The following is a 20,443-nucleotide window of genomic DNA, read 5'->3' on the forward strand; positions in this document are numbered from 1 at the left end:
TCTTTGGAGAAGCTCCCCACAAAGGCAAATCCGTTACCCAATCAGTGCTCTGGTGGAGACTGGAAAGTCACTGACAAACGTCACAAAAGTTTTTATCAAAGTCATCAGTACTGGGGTCCAGGTCTCAGGGGCCTGAGGTGGCGGGAAAGGGAGAGGCTGGGTGTAACCGTGGGATGCACAGAGCTGCACCTGGGTGCTGCTTCTCGAGGGGCCAGCATCTGTAGGAAATCCAGAGTGAGATGCCACAGGAGGGGGTGGGAATGAGCATCTTGCTCTGGAGGAGGACTGTGCACAGGAAGCACGTGGACTTGGTATAGCCCAAACTGGACAAACTCCAAGTCTGCCAAGTTGGGTGGGCATGCCACAACACAGCTGGCACTAAAGGTATTCATTCTAGTGTGAGTCTCCTGATGAGGCCCACGCCACAGAGCCAGCTCCTTGAGGCTGTGTGGGGGTTTTCTCTGAAGTGGATCTTCCATAATAGCAATCGAGGCTGCTCCTCGCCAACACAAGAGGGCCTCTGTGATGATGAAACTTTTCACTCTTAGAATCTAGTGTTGGGTGACGGGTCTGGGGCGCAGCAATGTCTAGGACATCTTTGTGTATAAGCTGGTCCCAGACACACGGAGGCAGATCAACAGCTAAGCGGAGGGGCAGCCCTCTTAGGGGACCTCTTAAGGGATTCTCGGAAGAGCCCCTTCAGGGAGCAGCTCTATGCCACTGTGGATGTTTCACCTCCTTTTATCCCTCAACCTTCCATAAAACTTTGTCCCAAGTAGCAGCCTAGCCTTTGCTGTGCGATGAAGAATTAAATTCTCATTCCCATCTTGGGATGAGAGGCAGAGGGGAGCTCCTCGGAGTCAGAGGAGTGGCAGCAGCCACAGGAGACCCCAGAGGTGGCAGCTGTGCCCAGGGGAGCACTTCTGAGGCGCATCCTGGGAAGATGCTCTGGGGACCTCCGGGAGTGGGAGCCGAGGGGCTGCCTTTCCTGTGCTGCTCGTAGGCAGGGAAAGTCATCATAATTTGGGTATGAGAGAAAATGTGACCCGAATTTACACTCACTGGCTGGTGAGACTGGAGCAGGATTTCCCGGGGACACGGTTCTCAGGCATGTTCATAAGCCATTTCCCCTGCTAGCTCCCCCCTGGCTTGATGTAAATAGAGCTTTCAAACCTAAATGTTAACAGGGCCCACAGTGTGCATGGCACCAGTGTCCCTCAGATATAAATTATGGGTAAAATTTTTGTGAGTGCCTACATTGTCTGTCTGTAAAAATGCCTTGAGATTATGTCTACTGTCCCTTCTCGCTCTCCCTTTTTAAGGCAGATTCCAGACATGGTCATTTCAAACCTACATAATCCCATATACATTTAAAAATGACACTTACGTAACTAATGCCATTATCACCACAAACAAACTTATCAACAATTTCTTGGCGCCATCTAACAGCCAGTCTGTATTCAAATGTTCCTGATTAACATGATATCAGATCCTCACCATCACAGGAAGAGGGATTCTCTTCATTTGTTTTTAAAGCTATAAAGTAAGTACTTTTATGTCAGCAGAGCCTTTGACAGCAGAGGGTTTTTTCCACTTGTTACTTTGACGAGAGCATTTCCTTTATGCAGGAGCACAGATTCTTAGTCTTGGGCCTCAATTTTTGCTGTGTCTCTATCTTTAGTTAATGCCTCCCCAGAGCTCATTCAACTCACCCAGCTTCCAACATGCATCCTCTGCTGGCCTACTGGATGTATAAATTAAGCTACTGATCTGGGGATTTATAAAGGCTTCTGAGATGTGAAAACAGCTCCTCCTGTGTATTTCCTAACTTCTGCTTTACCCTCCCGACTGCACTAGTATTATTACTTTTTTTCTTTTAGTCTGACAACTTAAAACATGAATATGGAATTACTGTTCCCATCCTGCTTTGCTCATGTCCCTTGAATCTTTGACCATTTTATTGATCTACGTCAAAGGTATGGGTAGTGGTTCTGCTCCCTGAGTCCTGTTTAACTGCTGGGGGTTTAGTGAAGGAAAAATGTAGTTTTGTGCTATAGCTCCAAAAAACAGCTGGGTTATGTGAGTGGAATGCTGAAGGTTGTAAATTATTTCCTAGATTATATGCAAGGCTAAGTAGCACCGGAAACAGCCAGACTGCAAAAATCTTAATACTTACTGACTTCCAAGAGCAGTACATGTTTTCAAACATTATACAACTAGTATATTCATACATGTATTATCTTTTCTCCTAAAGCCTGGTTCACTGCATGAGTTTTGCATTTGCTGACTAATTTGGATCAACCCTCCATACCTTCCTCCACAGACACAAAACTTAAATAGTATCGATCACCAAGTGGGTTATGAACTTTGTGAAATTGCATGCAAAATACTGTATGTAAGTGCAGCTGTGAACATTTTTCTTGGGAGAGATTCCAAAACTTTCATCATGGTTTCAAAGGAGCCTAAGAAAACACTAAGGAGCCTCTGATATGGAAAAAATTCTAACGGGTTGTCACAACAGCAATGCTTACAGGGGCCAGAGATCAACATAAATGAGTGAAGTGGATGATGTATTAGGCAATAGGGAGTGGTGGAAACTGGTAGCCTCAAATACATTCACTCCAACTATATAGAGTAGCTAGCTATCTTTAAGCTCCAGATCACCGTTGGTATGTGGGAACACAGGTTCAAGTGTTTCATGGTCTTACTTTTTTTTTTTTTATCCCCAGAGGAAGCCAGAAATCTGGATGCTTACATGAAATCTTCCAAATTTTAAATGCTGATGATAATTTCAAGTTAAATAAACAAACATAGTGCATGGCTCTATCTGTTCTATCTGTTGTGATGTTTGCCTCTACGCTACTTGCATAGAGTATTTAGTAACTAGAATTCTGATATAATATTTGCTGATTGTTAATTGATAACATCCTAGTCTCATTAATGCCTTAGTAAATGAATATTCAACATGTAAAATAATTAAAAAAATAAATAAAAGAAGAGACTAAAAGTAAAAAAAATTAAAAAATAAACAAACATTGTATGGTACCAACAACTGGTCAGCTGACTTGGTCCTCAGGCTGCAGGGCCTAACAGAAGCCAGGCATTTAAAAACATAATTAAATTCATGAATAAAAATAATTAAATGCTCTCTTCAGATCTGTAATAAGCCAACAACACCAAGACCATTTAAGAACAAGGCTCCCAAGGGATTCTAGTCTGATGGTTTGGCATTTGAAAAGTTCAATGGCCAAATCTATAGCAATGCAACTGCTGAATGCAGCGGATCCTGACATCCACCCTTCCTTCCCCAGCCAATGTCCAGTACTCTACCTAGGTCAATCCCAGGTCTCTTTAGTGGCAGTGGAAAAAATGTTCCAGAAGAGGACATGTCAAGAATCCTAATATAGACCATCTAACCACTACAGTACACTTGAAACTAATACAAAAAATAACATGGAATGTAAACTGTTATAGAAAAACAAGAATCCTAATTACATAGTTATAATAAAACCTTGGTTGTCAAGCTGACAGCACTAATAGGTTGTCATGCCACATTTTGCTTATTGCCAGAATTAAGGTAAGTACAAGAAACTATGAAATGCACAGGGAAGTTTACCAGAACCAGACAAATAATACCTTTTGCAAACCAAATTAATCTCCATCTATTTAAGGGATCTTGCTCTTTAGAGGGAATCTGCAATATAATGATCAGCAAGGGAAAAATAATTTCCAAATTTAACTGCGTCGCAAGATTAGACTTAAAAATACGAGGCTTTTAAAATACGGTGCAAACCTATAATTGAACCTGTCCCACAGGATGTGGCTGCGGGCAACCTGGGACAATTTGCAGGGTTGGTATGTAGCAAGGTCTGAGTTCTGTGGAGGATTGCAAGTGGGTGAGGAGAAGGGGGAGAGGACCCTGAAGGCAGCTCCTGAGAGGACCGAGGGCAGGACGGCTGCAGCGGGGAAACCAATGAGTGAACTATGGAAAACGTGATCAAAACTGACAGCCACATGTCGCTGAGAACACTGGCTGACATTTCAGTGAAAAACACTTGCCTTTTTTTTTTTTTTAAAAAAAAACTTTTGTGCCCTGGACAGAGTTTTATTTATAATATGTTTGAAAATGGTCATATGAATATTTGAGCTCTGGTGGATAGTACTCTAGGCAGAGTAATGCCACAAAGCAATGCCACTTTGTGAATAATGGAATATATCCACTCAAGCAATTATACACTTTCCAAGTAAGGTATGTGAGAGAGTGTGTGTGTGTTACATCGAATACATTTTGATTTTTCCCGTAATTAGAAAAGATCAGTTTAAGGGACCTGTGATCATGCTGGATACAATTAGTGGTAAAATGATGAGTTTCAGCATCCTCATTAGGATTTCTCCAGGAAAGGCAAAGTAGAACTTCTCCAGATTAGAGAGCTTGCTGTATTCTCGAACCAAGACTCCTATGCCAATCCCTAAAAAAAAAAAAAAAAAAACACAAAAAAAAACATTGTTGAGTTCTCCTGTATAAATTTCTATGGAAAAATACTCCCCCCAAATGCAAATTTTAATGGCAAGTTTAGATAATCTCCCAGGAGTCCATAAATTTTAAAAACCAAATCACATTTTAATGAATGGGAAGTACACATTATTGGGTAAACCTGTAAAAAATATTCTTCACATGAAAAATTGGTTTTAATTTCTTTTCTTCTTCAATCATGTTTATTATAATAATAAAACATCACAAAATACTGTGAGAAAGAAAATAATCATCTTAGTCAACCCAATATAACTTTTGTTTTTACACACCGACCTTATTCTTTGTCTAGCTGAGATAGCTTATGTATTTTATAGTTTACATAACTGTTTTCATTTTCTACTATTTTATCATAATTACTTTTTATAATTTTTATAAAAAACTCTTCTGTTTATGTGACTTTTATAATTTTAATAGCAACATAAGATTCTGTTGGTTTGATATATTTACCATATTGTTGAACAATTATGTTCTCTAGTGCCTTGCATTCTTTTCAGGTCTTTCTAGATAATGATGTGCTCAAGTTTGTGTGGTCAAGGGCTTTTTACAAAGTTTCTAATCCTGGACATTTAGGCTTATTATGTGAGTAGGGGAATGTTTAATATCAAGGCATGTTATACATTCTCTGAAAGCTTGCCTTATCTACATGAAATCCTTCTGTTGTGATGACTTGGATAACTAAAAATCACAAATTTTAAACACGTCTTCTTTATCCTCTTCCAAATGGTTCCAGTAAATTGCCCTTCGACACCACATTCCCCATAAACCCCATTCAGAATCCCCCCTTTTTAAGACCAAGAAATAAAATGGGCTGGGATGACTAGTGCCTCAACTTCTGAGGATGACAGGCTAATTGGAGGTAAAATGACTAAGGAGCAAGAAGATTCCAGGAGGATATAACTGGATATGCTAATTTACGAATGTGAAAATTTAGAGTTGTTTGGGCACAGTTAAGAACTCCAGGGCAATGAAAAGAGATGTGAATTATAATCAGTATTAGAGTTTTCACTTAAATTCAGGTACACATCCCATACCTATTAGTAGACCAAGTAGATGCACTTCACAAGATACATTTGTGTAGTAACCTTATTCTTAGCTTAATTTTATATTCCCACATACTTTACTTTTGCTTTAATCTCTTTATTTTGTGTATGCACTGATTTCTGATCAGCCACTTTAAATTATTTTGGGAACAAATATATATACATAAACATTTTCCAAAATGTAGCTAAGACAGAAAAAAAAAGATACTTTATTATCAAACCCATTCGGTTGGTATTTCAAAACCTGGTGTTAGAGAGTCCTGAGTAATTAAGGTACACCAGGGGTTCAAAATATTTTAAGTGAATTTAAAAAGCTTTTTGGGCTCATTTCCTACTTAATAAATTGCTTACATTCAGCTGTTCTATATGGAACACACCCACATTATGCTGTAAGGATACTCTGTAATGCTCAGTGTTTTAAAAAAGAAACTAACCGAACAGACATTTTTTTTCTCATACTATTTAGGTTGCTTCAAGTAAATTTCTGGCTTGTATGTCAAAGAGAGCTCTGTATGTAAAAATAAAGGAGATGTGTCTGTGCTGAAAAACCAGTCACAAAAGCACTCTGTTGAGTAGCAAAGAACCCAAAGTGCTCCGACCTTAGGGTTTACATTACTAACAATTAACTGTGCTTCTAATCATCTCCACCCCAATGAATGCAGGGCAGTTAGAAAGAAACGTGCTTGCTTTTCCAGCCTTTAGCCAGATAGGTGTTTTCATGGCAGAGATAAAGAGTCACCACAAGGAGTCATTTGAAAAGCAATCAAAGGTGACAAACACTATAAATAGGTTACTGTATTTAGTAATAAAAGCTTTCTCTCAAGCTTGTGCTTGAGTTATCACAAATTGCATTCCAGTCAGTCTCTCTCTCTCTCTTTTTCTTCTCTCTCTCTCTCCTCCCCTCTCCCTCTCCCTCTCCCTCTCCTCTCTCCCTCTCCCTCTCCCTCTCCCTTTCCCTCTTCCTCTCCCTCTCCCTCCTTCCCTCTCCCTCTCCCTCTCCCTCTCCCTTTCTCTCCCCTCCCTTCCTCCCTCCCTCCCTCCCTCCCTCCCTCCCTCCCTCCCTTCCTTCCTTCCCTGAAAAGAATATAAAAACCAACCGAGACCTGGAGAAGCAGTGGAGGCGATTCACCCTGAGCCACAAATGTCACCCCTGGGATCCTCAAGTATAAGAAGTGGTTGGTGAATGACCAGGAGTTACACCTAGGAAATGGATGTGCTTTATTTTGGTCTCAAACAAGTTTGGAAAAATTAGATGTGAGATAAGAAAAATCACTGGAAGATTTTCCAGTTTCTAAGATGAGGTCAGGATTTTCACAGGGCACAATCTTTCCCTACCCTTTTCCAGAGACAGAACCTTGGACTGGATTAAGGAGCATGGAGAGGTCTCCAAATCCAAAGGATGCTGGGAATAAGTGTCTGTCTGAGGGTACACAGGTCAGATCCACATGGTAGGGCCACTCTCAGAGCTAGAGAAGAAGATCAAGATTAAGCATTGCTCTATGAAGGCCTTCAGCAGGGCCCACAAGGAAACCCAAAGGTAAAATTGGTACCTAGACCTCTATAGCCCCCGGAAATACCAGGAACTGACTTCTGAGCTGCCCTCCTCCACACAGGCAAGAAAACCCCAAGCAGGTACTGAGGCAGCTTGGGAAGAACATAGTGTTGGAAGGACAGGCTTGAATTCTGCCTCCACCACTTACAAGGTGCTAACCTTCCCCAATTGTCAAGTGGTCAAATTAGAGGTAGGGGCAAAAGGGTTGGATTAGGTGCCTTCAAAGGCCCCTCTTAATGCCTAAAATGCTGTGATCATCTCAGCCTTGGTGTCCTCAACTTTAGAATGGGATCATAGGGGCAGCTCATTAGCTCCAAGGGAGCTGGCCGTGCTTTCTTCAGTTTTTACACCAAATGTTACGTATACTGGTAAAACAGGAAAGGGAGAAATTAGGGAGGAAAGCAATTAAGACCTTAGCTAGAGATTTCTTCTTTAAGCTCATGTTAAAAAATTTAAGCTTAAAAGAGAAGATGCCACCTCTTCATGTCCATGTTGTCTCAAACAACTGTTAGTCCAATAGCCTTATCTTGGAGATAATGTGTGACTCCCCCCGCACCCCACCACCTGCCCCTTCCTAACCCTCCCCGCCCCCTCACGCTCCCCAATGACGTTTATAAAAAATTGTTTAAAAAAAAAGCTAAAATAATTATTGTTCAAGAAATAATTCTGGCAATCAAAATAAAGAAAAAGTAATGATTTCATGAAGCTATCCACTCCTTTAACCACCCCCTCACCCCACTTTCCAGGCCCTACTTACCCAGCCTTCATTCTTATATATGTTTTTTTTTAATAGTTATAACAATTTAATCCAGGGATAGTAGTTGAATTGCATTTGATTCATATTCATGAAAATAGCATTGTTCCTATTTTAGGATATTTGCAGTAAGGAGATTAAAACCTTCTGTGATTTTTAATCAAAATCTCAGAATAGTGCTATGATCCACAGATTGATTTTGGCTTAGTTAAACAAGAATTATTGGCAGAGGAAAAAATATTTTTAACCATTACTTAAATAGTTATCTAGCCATGCCATTATTCTAGACATTATATTAAGCAAATACAATGTGCTTTTTTTTGCCTATAGTTAATGCTGATAACCAGAAAATAAAAAGTACAGAATGAATAGAGTTATCAACAAATAACTTGTATACCCTGAACAGATGGGGGGGAGGGAGGGACGGTCTCTCTATCCAGTCCTTCCATTGAAATATCTGTCCCTTTTCTCATCTTTTTTCTTTAGAGCTGAGTAGTTCTACCAATGCAAGCTCTTACATGAACTCTGGCTCAAAAATAGATACCTCTGAGTCAGTACAGCTTTGCTTTTTTTTTTTTTTTTTTTTTTTTTTTTTAACCCTCGATGTATTTACTGCACAAGCAATATTATCACAGCTGTACTGGAAATAATAAGTGCAAAAATTCACCCATAACTTTATCAACTTAAATATGTGAAAAGTGAAATTGTTTCCATGTTCCATATACTATTGCAGTTAATCATAATAAAATGGTTAACAGTTATTGAGTATCTATATATATAAAAGCCTAAGCAACTGAACGGCAGGTCAACCGGTCGCTATGACATGCACTGACCACCAGGGGGAAGATGCTCAATGCAGGAACTGTCCCCTGGTGGTCAGTGTGCTCCCACAGCAGGAGCACTGCTCAGCTAACAGGCGCCACATGCTGGGCTCATGGCTGGTGAGCGCAGTTGTGGCGACACGAGCCTCTCCCGTCTCTGCGGCAGCGCTACCAAGCGGTGGCAGCAGCGGCAGGTGCAGTGGGGCCGGAATGAGCCAGAGTGGCACGGGCTCAGCCGGGGCTCGGGCTCCTTCCTGGCCACCTGCGGCTTTGTGCACTACTACATGCCTCAGGGGATGTTGGACTGCCGGTTTCGGCCTAGGCCTGCAGGGATCGGGCCGAAACCAGCAGTTCAACATCCCCCGAGGGTCCTGGATTGCGAGAGGGCACAGGCCAAGCTGAGGGACCCCACTGGTGCATGAATCCGTGCACTGGGCATCTAGTATACTATATGTCAGAATCTGTGCTAAGTACTTCAAATAAATGTTTTCTTGTATACTGTTATTTTTTGTTTTGTTTTACCAAGAGCTTTTTTTTTTATTTTCCAAAAAATATATATATTTTTTAAATTCTTTATTGTTTATAATATTACATATGTCTCCATTTTTCCCCATTGACCTCTCCCCAGCCACTCCCACCCCCCAGCACATGCCCTCACCCCCCTAATGTCTGTGTCCATTGGTTATGCTCATATGCATGCATACAAGTCCTTTGGTTGATCTCTTATCCCCCCGCCCCCACCCTCCCCTGCCTTCCCTCTGAGGGTTGACAGTCTGTTCAATGCTTCTCTGTCTCTGAATCTATTTTTTTTCATCATGTTTGTTTATGTTGTTGATTATATTCCAAAAATGAGTGAGATCATGTGATATTTATCTTTCTCCAACTGGCTTATTTCATTTAGCATAATGATCTCCATGTCCAGCCATGCTGTTGCGAATGGTAAGAGTTCTTTATTTTATACTGCAGCGTAATATTCCATTGTGTGGATGTACCACAGTTTTCTAATCCACTCATCTGCTGATGGGCACTTAGGCTGTTTCCAAATCTTAGCTATTTTAATTCTGCTGCTATGAACATAGGGGTGCATCCTTTCTGATTGGTATTTCTGATTTCTTGGGAAATATTCCTAGAAGTGGGATCACTGAGTCAAATGGGAGTTCCATTTTTAATTTTTTGAGGAAACTCAATACTGTTTTCCACAGTGACTGCACCAGCCTGCATTCCCACCAGCAGTGCAGGAGGGTTCCTTTTTCTCCACATCCTTGCCAGCACTTGTCGTTTGTTGATTTGTTGACGATAGCCTTTTTGACAGGTGTGAGATGGTACCTCATTGTTGTTTTGATTTGCTTCTCTCGAAAGATTAGTGACTTTGAACATGTTTTCATATGTCTCTTGGCCTTCTGTATGTCCACTTTTGAAAAATGTCTATTTAGGTCCTTAGCCCATTTTTTTGATTGGATTTTTTATCTTCCTTTTGTTAAGATGTATGAGTTCCCTGTAGATGTTGGAGATTAAACCCTTATCAAAGATAACATTGGCAAATATATTCTCCCATGCAATGGGCTTTCTTGTTGTTTTGTTGATGTTTCTTTTGCTGTGCAGAAGCTTTTTATTTTGATGTAGTCCCATTTGTTTATTTTCTTCTTAGTTTCCATTGCCCTAGGAGCAGTATCGGTAAAGATATTGCTACGACGTATGTCTGATATTTTGCTGCCTGTGGACTCTTCTAATATTTTTATGGTTTCCCATCTTATATTTAAGTACTTTATCCATATTGAGTTTATTTTTGTGTACGTTGTAAGTTGGTGATCTAGTTTCATTTTTTTGCATGTATCTGTCCAATTTTTTCAACACCATTATTGAAGAGACTGTCTTTTTTTTTTTTAATTAAGGTGTCACATATTTGTCCTCATCCCCCCATTTCCATCCCACACCCCTCCCCACGGATGCCCCAACCCCCTGTTGAAGAGACTGTCTTGACTCCATTGTATGCTCTTGCCTCCTTTGTCAAATATTGAGTATAATGGCTTGGGTCGATTTCTGAGCTCTCTGTTCTGTTCCATTGGTTTATATGTCTGTTTTTGTGCCAGTACAAGGCAGTTTTGAGAACAGTGGCTTTGTAATATAGCTTGATATCTGGTATTGTGATCCCTCCAACTTTGTTTTTCTTTCTCAGGATTGTTGCAGCTATTCGGAGTTTTTATTCCATATGAATTTTTGGAGAATTTGTTCTAGGTCTGTGAAATATGCCATTGGTATTTTAATGGGGATTGCACTGAATCTATACATTGCTTTGGGTAGTATGGACATTTTAATAATGTTGATTCTATCAATCCATGAACACGGTATATTCTTCCATTTCCTTATGTCTTCCTTTTATCTTTTTTCAATGTCCTATAGTTTTCTGAGTACAGGTCTTTTACCTCCTTAGTTAAGTTTATTCCTAGGTATCTTAATTTTTTTGTTGCGATGGTAAATGGGATTGTTTCTTTGGTTTCTTTTTCTGTGAGTTCATTATCCTATATAATAAAAGGCTAATATGCAAATAGACTGAACAGTGGAACCACCAAACAACCGGTCGCTATGACGCGCACTGACCACCAGGGTGTGTGTGCAGAACATGGTGGGCGTTGGCTGCAGTGGGATGGTGGAGCAGGTGAGCGGGGGCACCAGTTGCTGTCATCTGGGTGAGCCTCTGGTGGTTACTGAAAATTCTTTGCTGCCGGCGCCAGCCCCGCTTGCACCTGCTGCTGGCGCCGGAGCCGCTGCTCACATCCACTGCCGGCTCCGATCGCTTGACGCTGTCAGCAGGTGCGAGCGTGCGGCTGCCGGCCCCAATCACCCCTTAGGGCTTCTCCACCTGCCCCTGTTCCTGAGGGGAGATTGGGGCTGGCAGCTGCCTCTCACACCTGCTGGGGGCACAGAGGATAGGCCGAGACCCGCCCCTGTGCCCAGTGCAGCCTCGCGGCCCACAGTTCCTTTCAAGGTGCACGAATTCGTGCATTGGGCCCCTAGTAAAGTATAAAGTAAGAAGGTTCTTTTCCTCTTCTTCCTTTTCTCCCTGCAGGAAGGTGGGCCTTCCCTGTGGCTTCTGCAGTCCCTCCGGAACAGAGGGACCAGTGTTGAAAGGTGACTGGAGAAGAAGAGTGACCTGTTGTTTTTCACTCTTCCCTGAGGGACAGAATGGGACTGACTGCTGGCTTCTCCATCTGAAAGAAGCCACAGACAGGCGCTGAAGAATAACCTTTCACCCCAGGAAATAACAACTCCTTGGTCACCTTTTCTAAAATAGAAAGGAGGAACTACTCTGTCCTTAAATATGAATTTTAAATATGTTTGAATGATTTTCACTGTTTACAACAAAGATTACAAATGTCCAAGGGGTCAGGGCAGTAGTGAGACCCAGGCCTGAGGGGTCTGTCGTGGTCCTCACAGTTCCAGCCAGGCACTGTTACATTGAAATGAGGGTCTACGGTGTCCTCACTGTCTGAATTTTTAAAGAAGAAACTAAGAATCTGGGTCTTTGTGTGAAACTGCTCAATTTTTAAATGTTCAAAGCTTAAAAACAATTGTTAAATTCTGTGAGCTCACAGAAACTACCTCTGCAAGCCAATTTCATCAGGAGGGAGAGAGAGAGAAGGCAAGAGAATGAGAATCCAAGATCCATGAAATGGGTCAGGGAAAGGTTTGGTAAGATGATGATGGTAGTTTATTTCAGAGCGTGGGTGAGACAGAGTATGAATCAGTTCATTAACTCATCTGTTTTCCAGAGAGAAGAGGAGGTCAGATAAAGCCATGTTGATTATCTCATGTGCCAAGGGCAAGCCCTGTTTTATCTCACCTGTTTCCTCAAACTAAATCCACCAGACAGATTAATGGTTCCTTAATCGGTCAGGAACCATTTGATGTGTATTGTATTCAATTGTCGAAATGTTCTGGCCCATTCAGGGTAAGTTTACACTGTGTCTTTGGAGGCATGGCTGGGGTGAAGGGCTCAGCCCTGAAGTCAGACAGACACACCTGATTTGTAACCTGGCTCTTTCATAGACTCACAGGTCACCTTCTCTTTCCTTGTGGCAATTCACAAAGGAGGAACCAGGCTAGTTCTAGTACCAATGGTTCTCTAAAAGGATCTGGAACTGAAGGCCAATTTACAAGAATGTGGCTTAAATTCTGAAGGACATTTTGAAGTGGTTGAAGGGAAGGAACTTGCCTAACAACTTCAAGTACTCTTTTAGTTCAGAAAACACCTGACTGGGAGGAGGGAGGAGGACAGAAGTAATCAGAACCCAGTACTCCCTGCATGGACTGCCTGGCCTGCAGGGAAGGCAGGGGAGTCTGACAATTAGCAGCGTGGTGGGAGATGTGGGAGAGGATGCTGGATGTGAACAAGGGTCCACTCTGGCTGGAAAGACAACTCTTTTGTCAAGAAGATGCTGGGACCCAGAGAAAGAATGATCAGATTGCAACACCTTAGGGGTAAAACAAGATGGATTTCTGGAGGACCCCAGCCAGGCTGAGTAAGCTCTCCATCTCCCCACCACTGGACATTCCCCCATGCATTGATGTGTTTCCCAAGGAGTTTGTATTCCAACCTCTTCTTGGGCTGCACACTCTCCCAGAGTGATCCTATCTGCTCTTAGAGATTCAATTTCCACCTGTATCTCTTGCCTCATTCTGTCTCCCAACTGCCTTCAGGGCATCTCTGCCTGGATATGTACCTCAACATGAGACACAACATGGGCCAATTAAACACATCCTTCTTTTCCCTAGAAGACCTCTGACTTTTCTTCCTGGGTTACCCTGGTGATTGTAAAATAAGTCCACAAATCATTTGATACTCCTCCCATCAGGAGATGAAGTCTCTGTCCCCTTCCCTTAAATCTGGGTAGGCCTTTGTGATAGCCTGGACAAAGAGAATGAACAAAAGTGAGGCTCGAAGGCTGGGTCAGAAAGGGCCACTTCTGATGGTTTGTCTTCCTGAGACAGTCACTGTAAAAAGTCCAGCAACCTTGAAGCTGCTGTTGGAGAGACCACATGGGAAATTGAAAGAGAGAGAGAGAGAGAGAGAGAGAGAGAGAGAGACAGACCAGAGTTTGAGTCTTCCAGGTAGCAGACAAGTACTAGTAGGTCATGCAATGCACATGTAGCTGCTTCTAGCCCCAGCTGCCATCATCCTGTAATCACAAAAGAGATATCATTTCCAAGGGAGAAATGCCTAACTGAGCCAGTCAACTCTCAGAACCATAAGGAATAATATGATCACTGTATGTTAAGCCACTAAAGTTTGGGAGTGATTGGTTACACAGAAATAGAGATCTGAAAGAGTTTCCTATCTCCCTAAATTGTGTTATAATTGCAAACCTTTATTGAGGGCTGCAGAGTATGTATCAGGTACTGGTCTAAGCATAATTAACTGTGATCTTCAACAACTCTGTGAGGTAATTTCATTTTCAGGTGCAAAACTGAAGCACAAGGAAGTGAAGTAACTTTCCTGAGGCCCCACAGGAAATAAGTGACACAACTGAGATAAATAAGCTTTGGGGACATTCTAGATGACTCCGCGTCACATTCCAGCCTACAATATTGAGCAGTCACCAATTCCACTGATTCTACGGGGTAAACAACTCTCAAATCTCTCTCTCTCCCTTCCATCCTCAATGACACTTGCCATGGTTCAGGTCCACCTCATTTCTTACCAAAACGGTTTCCTTCACTTCCTAAAGCTCTTCCTGCTTCTAGTCTCTTCTCTACCAATTCATCCTCCATATCAAAGCCAGTGCAATCTTCCCAAGATGCAAATCGGGTGGTATCACTACTTAACGCCCTTTCAATGGTTCCCCATCACAGAGTGGCATCCAAGCTCCTCGGTCCAACCCAGCCCTGCACCACCGCATCAATTCTGCTAAGACCCAGGTCTCTGGGCCTTTGCACATTGCTTCCTCTACTTTTCCACGTTACCTGGTCACCACTTCAGCAACTTAAAAACTCAGCTCCAGGGTGTTTGGAAAGCCTTCCCAACTTACTCCATGATCCATGTGACATGTGTGTCCCTGGGCCAGATAACCAGGCAGGCCTTGGCTGGCCCTGCAGATGTGGAATTAAGGAGTCCCCTTACTTTCCATGCCCAACAGTGCCCAAAGCAATCAGAGCAGATGTGACCGGGGAAGGGCACATAATAGGAATACAACCACAGTTGTTTCATGATTATTCACCTTATTAACTACAGAGATGAGATTTTCTTACAGACCCTGGGAAACTGGGGATGTGTTGCAAGAAGAAACACAGGGCTGTAAAAAGACAGGATGCCTTGGAGCCCAGATGGGTCCATTACTCAGAAAAGAAAATACATTTTGAGAGCAAAGGACAAGACACACTTTGACTTGTTGCTGTGCCTGGACCCTGACCCTCTCTGGGTGTTTGCCTCAGGAATGCTGACCATTCTCTGGTCCCAGGAATGGGCTGAGCTGGTTTTTAACATCAGAGAAAATTAACTACCTTGTTTTTGGACTTCAAGATCCTGGAAGGAGACACATGAACCACAGGCCCTCAGCCCTTATCCTGTCCCCCTTCCCTCTTGCATGTAGCCCTTCTTCCTTATCCCTATATAATCACCAGCTAGTAGGAAATGTTAGAGCAGAATTTTCAGGATGACCTGCTGCTCTCTCCACACTGCTGGCATTATTGGAATAAATGCTCATATATGATTCAACCTTGCCTCTGCTTAATTTGGCTCAAGTAGTGAAGCCCCATACCCATTTTGTGTCCATGTCTCTGCCTCCAGCTCCTCCCCCTGCTCCATCTTAAGCTCTTGAGGCATAAGCATTGTATACACACTTCTGTACCCACCCATTGCCCCAGGCATTGAGCCTGACACTCCATGGGTGTCTGATTAATATCTGCTGCAGTGAAATGAACCAGGAATATACTGTAATTGCTATTTAAGGCATGTGCCCAGGAAGCCACTGCAATTTCTATATTTTTTCTTTTGTAATCATCAAACATAATTACAAAAGGCAGGAGAAAATAGAGGATGACATTAGCAGAGCGAAAAAACTGAGCCAGAGGACTATGGGTATAAACCCTGCTACATTGCCCCAAGGCCTTCATACCCAAACATACCCTACTCTCCAGTAGTCCTGACTCTTGAAATTGTCCTCCTTGGACAATGGCTATGGTGATGCACCCATGAGAAGTTGGGTGCCTGGTTCCTATGCCTTAGGACTTCTCCCAGCCTTCTGGGGAGCCCCTCCAAAGAGCCCCTTGGATTCAAATGAGGATGAGGCTGGTTATAGGACCAGCCCATAGGAACCCGTCTCTCCAGCAAGCATCCAACTGGCTTAGAGGTCCAGCTTGTGAGTAAACCTGTCAATCTAGGAGCAACCAGACTCTCTTTCCTTCCAGAAGGTGTGTCAGTCCCACATTTTAAACCTCTGGTCTACTCTATTGTACTCCCCCCAACCCACCTTCTTGAAATGGTTTATATCTGATAATCTCATGGGTGACTCATGCATTCCTGTGAAAGACCTTTATCTACTTTGTGGTCACATTCTACTCTCTCCCTGTCTTGTGATCTCAGCAAATATTTGGCCTACAAGGCATTGAAGGAATGACAAGTCCCCTCACCCCTACTTACACAGTTTGGAAAGGATCTGGAATCCTATGCTCGAAGGACACACCTCTTCCTTAGGTTTAACACAGATGTCTGGGAATAATACCTCTTTGTAATAACCAGTTTCACAACTCCCATATATAACTTCTTGGTTCATTATACAATCATAGAAAGCCTTCTCCCCAGGTGTAGGTGAAATCTGACCGTCTTCCCCCACAATGGGTTTTAGTCAGGAGCAATTTGAAGGCAGAGAAAGAGATCGACCTCTGGGAAAAACAAGCCAGTCATCCTGGACTTACTAGACCTGTCACAAGACTGGAACTCCCAGTTTGATGAACCCTGCATCCAGAATGCTAAGTCTAAGTAACTGGGACTCAGCCTGCTCTTCACCTCTGCTTCAAACACTTGTGTCACCCTGAACTCTATTCTCCATGATTCCTAACCACGGGGTCTGCCTGCCAGCCATGTACCCTTCCCTCCCCACCCCACTCCCCAACTTCTGTGGAGATGTAACTCTCACTTCTCCTTCCCCACTCCAAGGACTGCAGAAAAGTTTACTTTTGTCTCCAAGTAGTTAAGACATATTTGAAGAATGTTATGATATTTCTTTCTTTTCTTAAAAAGTATTTTTTTATTGATTTCAGAGAGGAAGGAAGAGGGGGAGAGAGAGAGAGAGAAACATCAATGATGAGAGAGAATCATCGATCAGCCGCCTCCTGCAAAGCCCCACACCGAGGATTGAGCCCGCAACCCAGGCACATGCCCCTGACCGGAATTGAACCCGGGACCCTTCAGTCCACAGGCCGACGCTTCATCCACTGAGGCAAACCAGCCAGGGCTATGATATTTCTTAAAATGAAAGTGGTCTGCAATGTTGAAAGGCTGGCTCAGGAATCTCTGTCTGTAATACCTCAGATGCTTCTCATAATCCTCACTGGGAGAATAAAGGCTAAGACAGGCCAGCTTGTTTGTGAAAGGAAAGAACACTTACAAAGAGAATGTTAAAGAGGCCATATAGCCACTGAAAAGGGCCCAGCTGCCTATTGGTGCAGGATGAGAGCTGGACCCCAGAAAACACACAAAGATGACCTTGTCTTCTAGGGTCTTCAAACATGGGGAGTACAATCTTCACAGCAACACTGAGGATTTTTATTCTTGGAATCTCAAAATGTTTTATGTTTGTGAGGACCTTTAATCTCCTTTCTCAGTATTTCCCTCACAGACAACAGATGTTCCCTGGAGCATGGGCAGAGGCTGTACAAGGGGAGATACAATCTGTCTGTAGGAAAAAAGAGAAAATCTAAGCAAAAAGTCACAGGTGCACACCCCTCCCACTGCACTCGCCAGCCCCTTTTCCTAGAGCACAGAGCACAGAGCACTGAGTGGGATTTACAGATCCTGCAAGAGCTCAGAGATGAGCACCACTTCAGGGAACTCCAGGGTTCTAGGTCTGAGAGTCAGTAAGTCCAGACTTCTCTGGTTACTCATTTGAAGTTGAAAAAGCAACCAAACCTTAATCTCCATCACTTCCACTTAAACAATAGTAGATATAAATTTTTAGGTTTTAGATTTTACGTGTTTTTTTTTTCCTTCAAAATAAACAAGCTAGCTAAAGATTAGTAGAAAATACTAATATTCAGTGCAGGTGGCAAACCAGTTTCAGAGGTGATCTGGATATGTTTCTCAGGGTCTGTGGGTTTTAGACCGACAACAAGATCTCAAGCTCCATTCCTCAGTGGACCTCAGACGCTCCTCCATGTAATGAAAACTTTGGCCGTTCTCCAGATGTAAGAAAGAAAGAAATGAAGGGGAAGCAGAAATGGAGCAAACCTATTATGTCTCCTGGTTGACAATTAACTTTTGCTAATAAAAAAAAGTAAAAGCCCATCTTCAGACTCTTAATGACCAAGTTTAGTGTTTATCCAAGCAGAACAAGCAGCACAGAGAGGCTGATTACTTACTTGTCACAAAAATAATCTCCAGACAGGGAGAAAGATGGGCAGAAAATGGACAAGGATGTGAGAGGATGCATGAAGGGAGAAAAACAAGTTCACTAAAGGAGACTGGAATTGCTCACAAAGATATAAAGTACAGCGCAGGGAACATAGTCAATAATATTGTAATAACTATACAGTGTCAGATAAGCACTAGATTTATTGGGGTGATCACTTCATAAGTTATATAAATGTCTAACCATTATGTTGTACACCTGAAACTAGTATAATATTGTATGTCAACCGTAATTGTTTTTTTCCCCTTTTTAGGTATATTTTTATTGATTTCAGAGAGGAAGGGAGAGGGAGAGAGGGATAGAAACATCAATGATGAGAGAGAATCATTGAATGGCTGCCTCCTGCATGCCCCTACTGGGGATCAAGCCCAAAACCCGGGCATGTGCACTGATCAGAAATCAAACTGTGACTTTCTGGTTCATAGGTCAATGCTCAACTACTGAGCCACACAGGCCAGGTGGTGGTGTCAACCATAATTGAAAGAAACAAAAAAGAGAGGGGTTGCTAAAGACCACATTCGAAAAGACTCTACCATCCACAGCCGATTCAGCGCCAGGCCATGATCCAACTTCGGGAAACCAGATGGATCTTCCATTCTTTGTAGTCTAAAGAGCTCTCTGAAGATTAGACTGGTTCTGGCACTGGTCTGGCACCCTCAGGTCTTCCTCAGGTAGAGAGATGCCCTCCAGTCTGGGAGTTTCAGGGCCAGGCTGAGCTCATAATAAAATGGCTTCAAAAATGTTCAAGACCAGGCTTGCTCTTCTGGGATCCTCAAACTAGTAGTAAAGTATATTTAGGATATTTCAGCTTGGGTAAGAGTTCCCCAGAGTCTTCACTCAAAAAACTGATACCAATAGGTGGGTTAGTAGGGGATCAGTGGGATAGGCTTGTCAAGGATTTATCTCTTATTCAATGAAGGTTTTGTAATCAGTCAAAAATACTTGGAGCACCTCCTATAAGTAGGTGCAATGCTATGAGTGCGAGAGACCTATATAAAACAGCACTTTTTTTTTTTTTTAATTCTCAGGAAACTGAGGTAAGAAAGAGAAGTCATAGTAGTAGTAGTAGTAGTAGTTCCATACAATACTGAAATTGGACACAAGATAGGATAAAGACCTCTGTACTCATATGCTTATTTTTACCTGGGTTTGTAATCTTCCCAATTCTCAGGCCTAGGAATCCAGGCCCAACTGCTCAAGGACATTCCCGGCGTCCTTCAGGGCCCTTTCTCAATCCCATCTCTTGTTGAAGGCCCATGGTACATTGCAGCTTTCTTATAGCACTTACCACATGTAGGATCATGTTATTTTTTATTTTTATCTATTAGGCTCGTGTTATTAATATCTGTGCACATATTGAATCCGGCAGACTAAGACAAAACACAGACCTCAACTCTGCATCTCTTACCAGGAACATCAATACTTATTCAATTTAAATTGAGTTTCTAATTAAATGCTAAATGAATAGATTTTCACAGTAATGCACAATACTTTTCATCTTACATGCACATTCCCTTTGATTAACAGTGGTTGTCTGGAGTATAGTTTTGGGGATTCTGAGGCCATAACAAAGCTCCGAGGCAAAGAGGACTGTAATCAATTAGTGATGTCTGCCTAGGGCAGGACTGGGAGTGGTGGTGCAAATGCAGTATAACTTGGGAATGTAAATTACAGGTTATTAGAGTACAGCAAAGAGAGATGATCTCTGACTGTGTAGTCCAGTGATGGGCAACCTTTTGAGCTTAGTGTGTCAAACTTCGCCAAAAAACTGAGCATAACTCGGGTAGTGTGTCACTCTGAGGAAAAAACTAACTCCAAGACTCTAGTCGCAAATGTTTCATCCTCAGGAGCAGCAAATGTTTCATCCTCGGCATGCAGCCGTGTGTCATCAGAAATGGCTACGCGTGTCAGTGCTGACACGCGTGTCATAGGTTCGCCACTGGTGTAGTCAGAGAAGTCTATATGATAAAAGTAAAAATTAGATCCATCTTCAAGGATGGGGAGGGCAACAGTGGGTGAAACACAATCACAAGTACTAGGGTAGGAAAGTACAACACATCCGGGTAAAGCAAGGATGAGGCAAGTTCAAATAGAAGGTTTACAAAGAATGGAGAAAGGA

General features: G+C 42.5%; 1 protein-coding gene across 2 annotated transcripts in view; it reads right to left on the bottom strand.

The window, feature by feature from the left end:
• SLC1A1 (solute carrier family 1 member 1) overlaps positions 1-20,443 on the bottom strand; it is a 64,101-nt gene that overhangs the window by 32,882 nt on the left and 10,776 nt on the right. The window contains exon 2 of one of the 2 annotated variants that reach the window (XM_008144983.3): positions 4,329-4,469. The exons of the other annotated variant lie outside the window; for it this stretch is intronic. Coding sequence (XP_008143205.1) covers positions 4,329-4,469 — 141 coding nt within the window. The remainder of the gene's footprint in view (positions 1-4,328; positions 4,470-20,443) is intronic. 2 annotated transcript variants of the gene reach the window in all.

The sequence above is a fragment of the Eptesicus fuscus genome, chromosome 15 (genome assembly GCF_027574615.1).
Source record: "Eptesicus fuscus isolate TK198812 chromosome 15, DD_ASM_mEF_20220401, whole genome shotgun sequence".
NCBI classification, from domain to species: domain Eukaryota; kingdom Metazoa; phylum Chordata; class Mammalia; order Chiroptera; family Vespertilionidae; genus Eptesicus; species Eptesicus fuscus.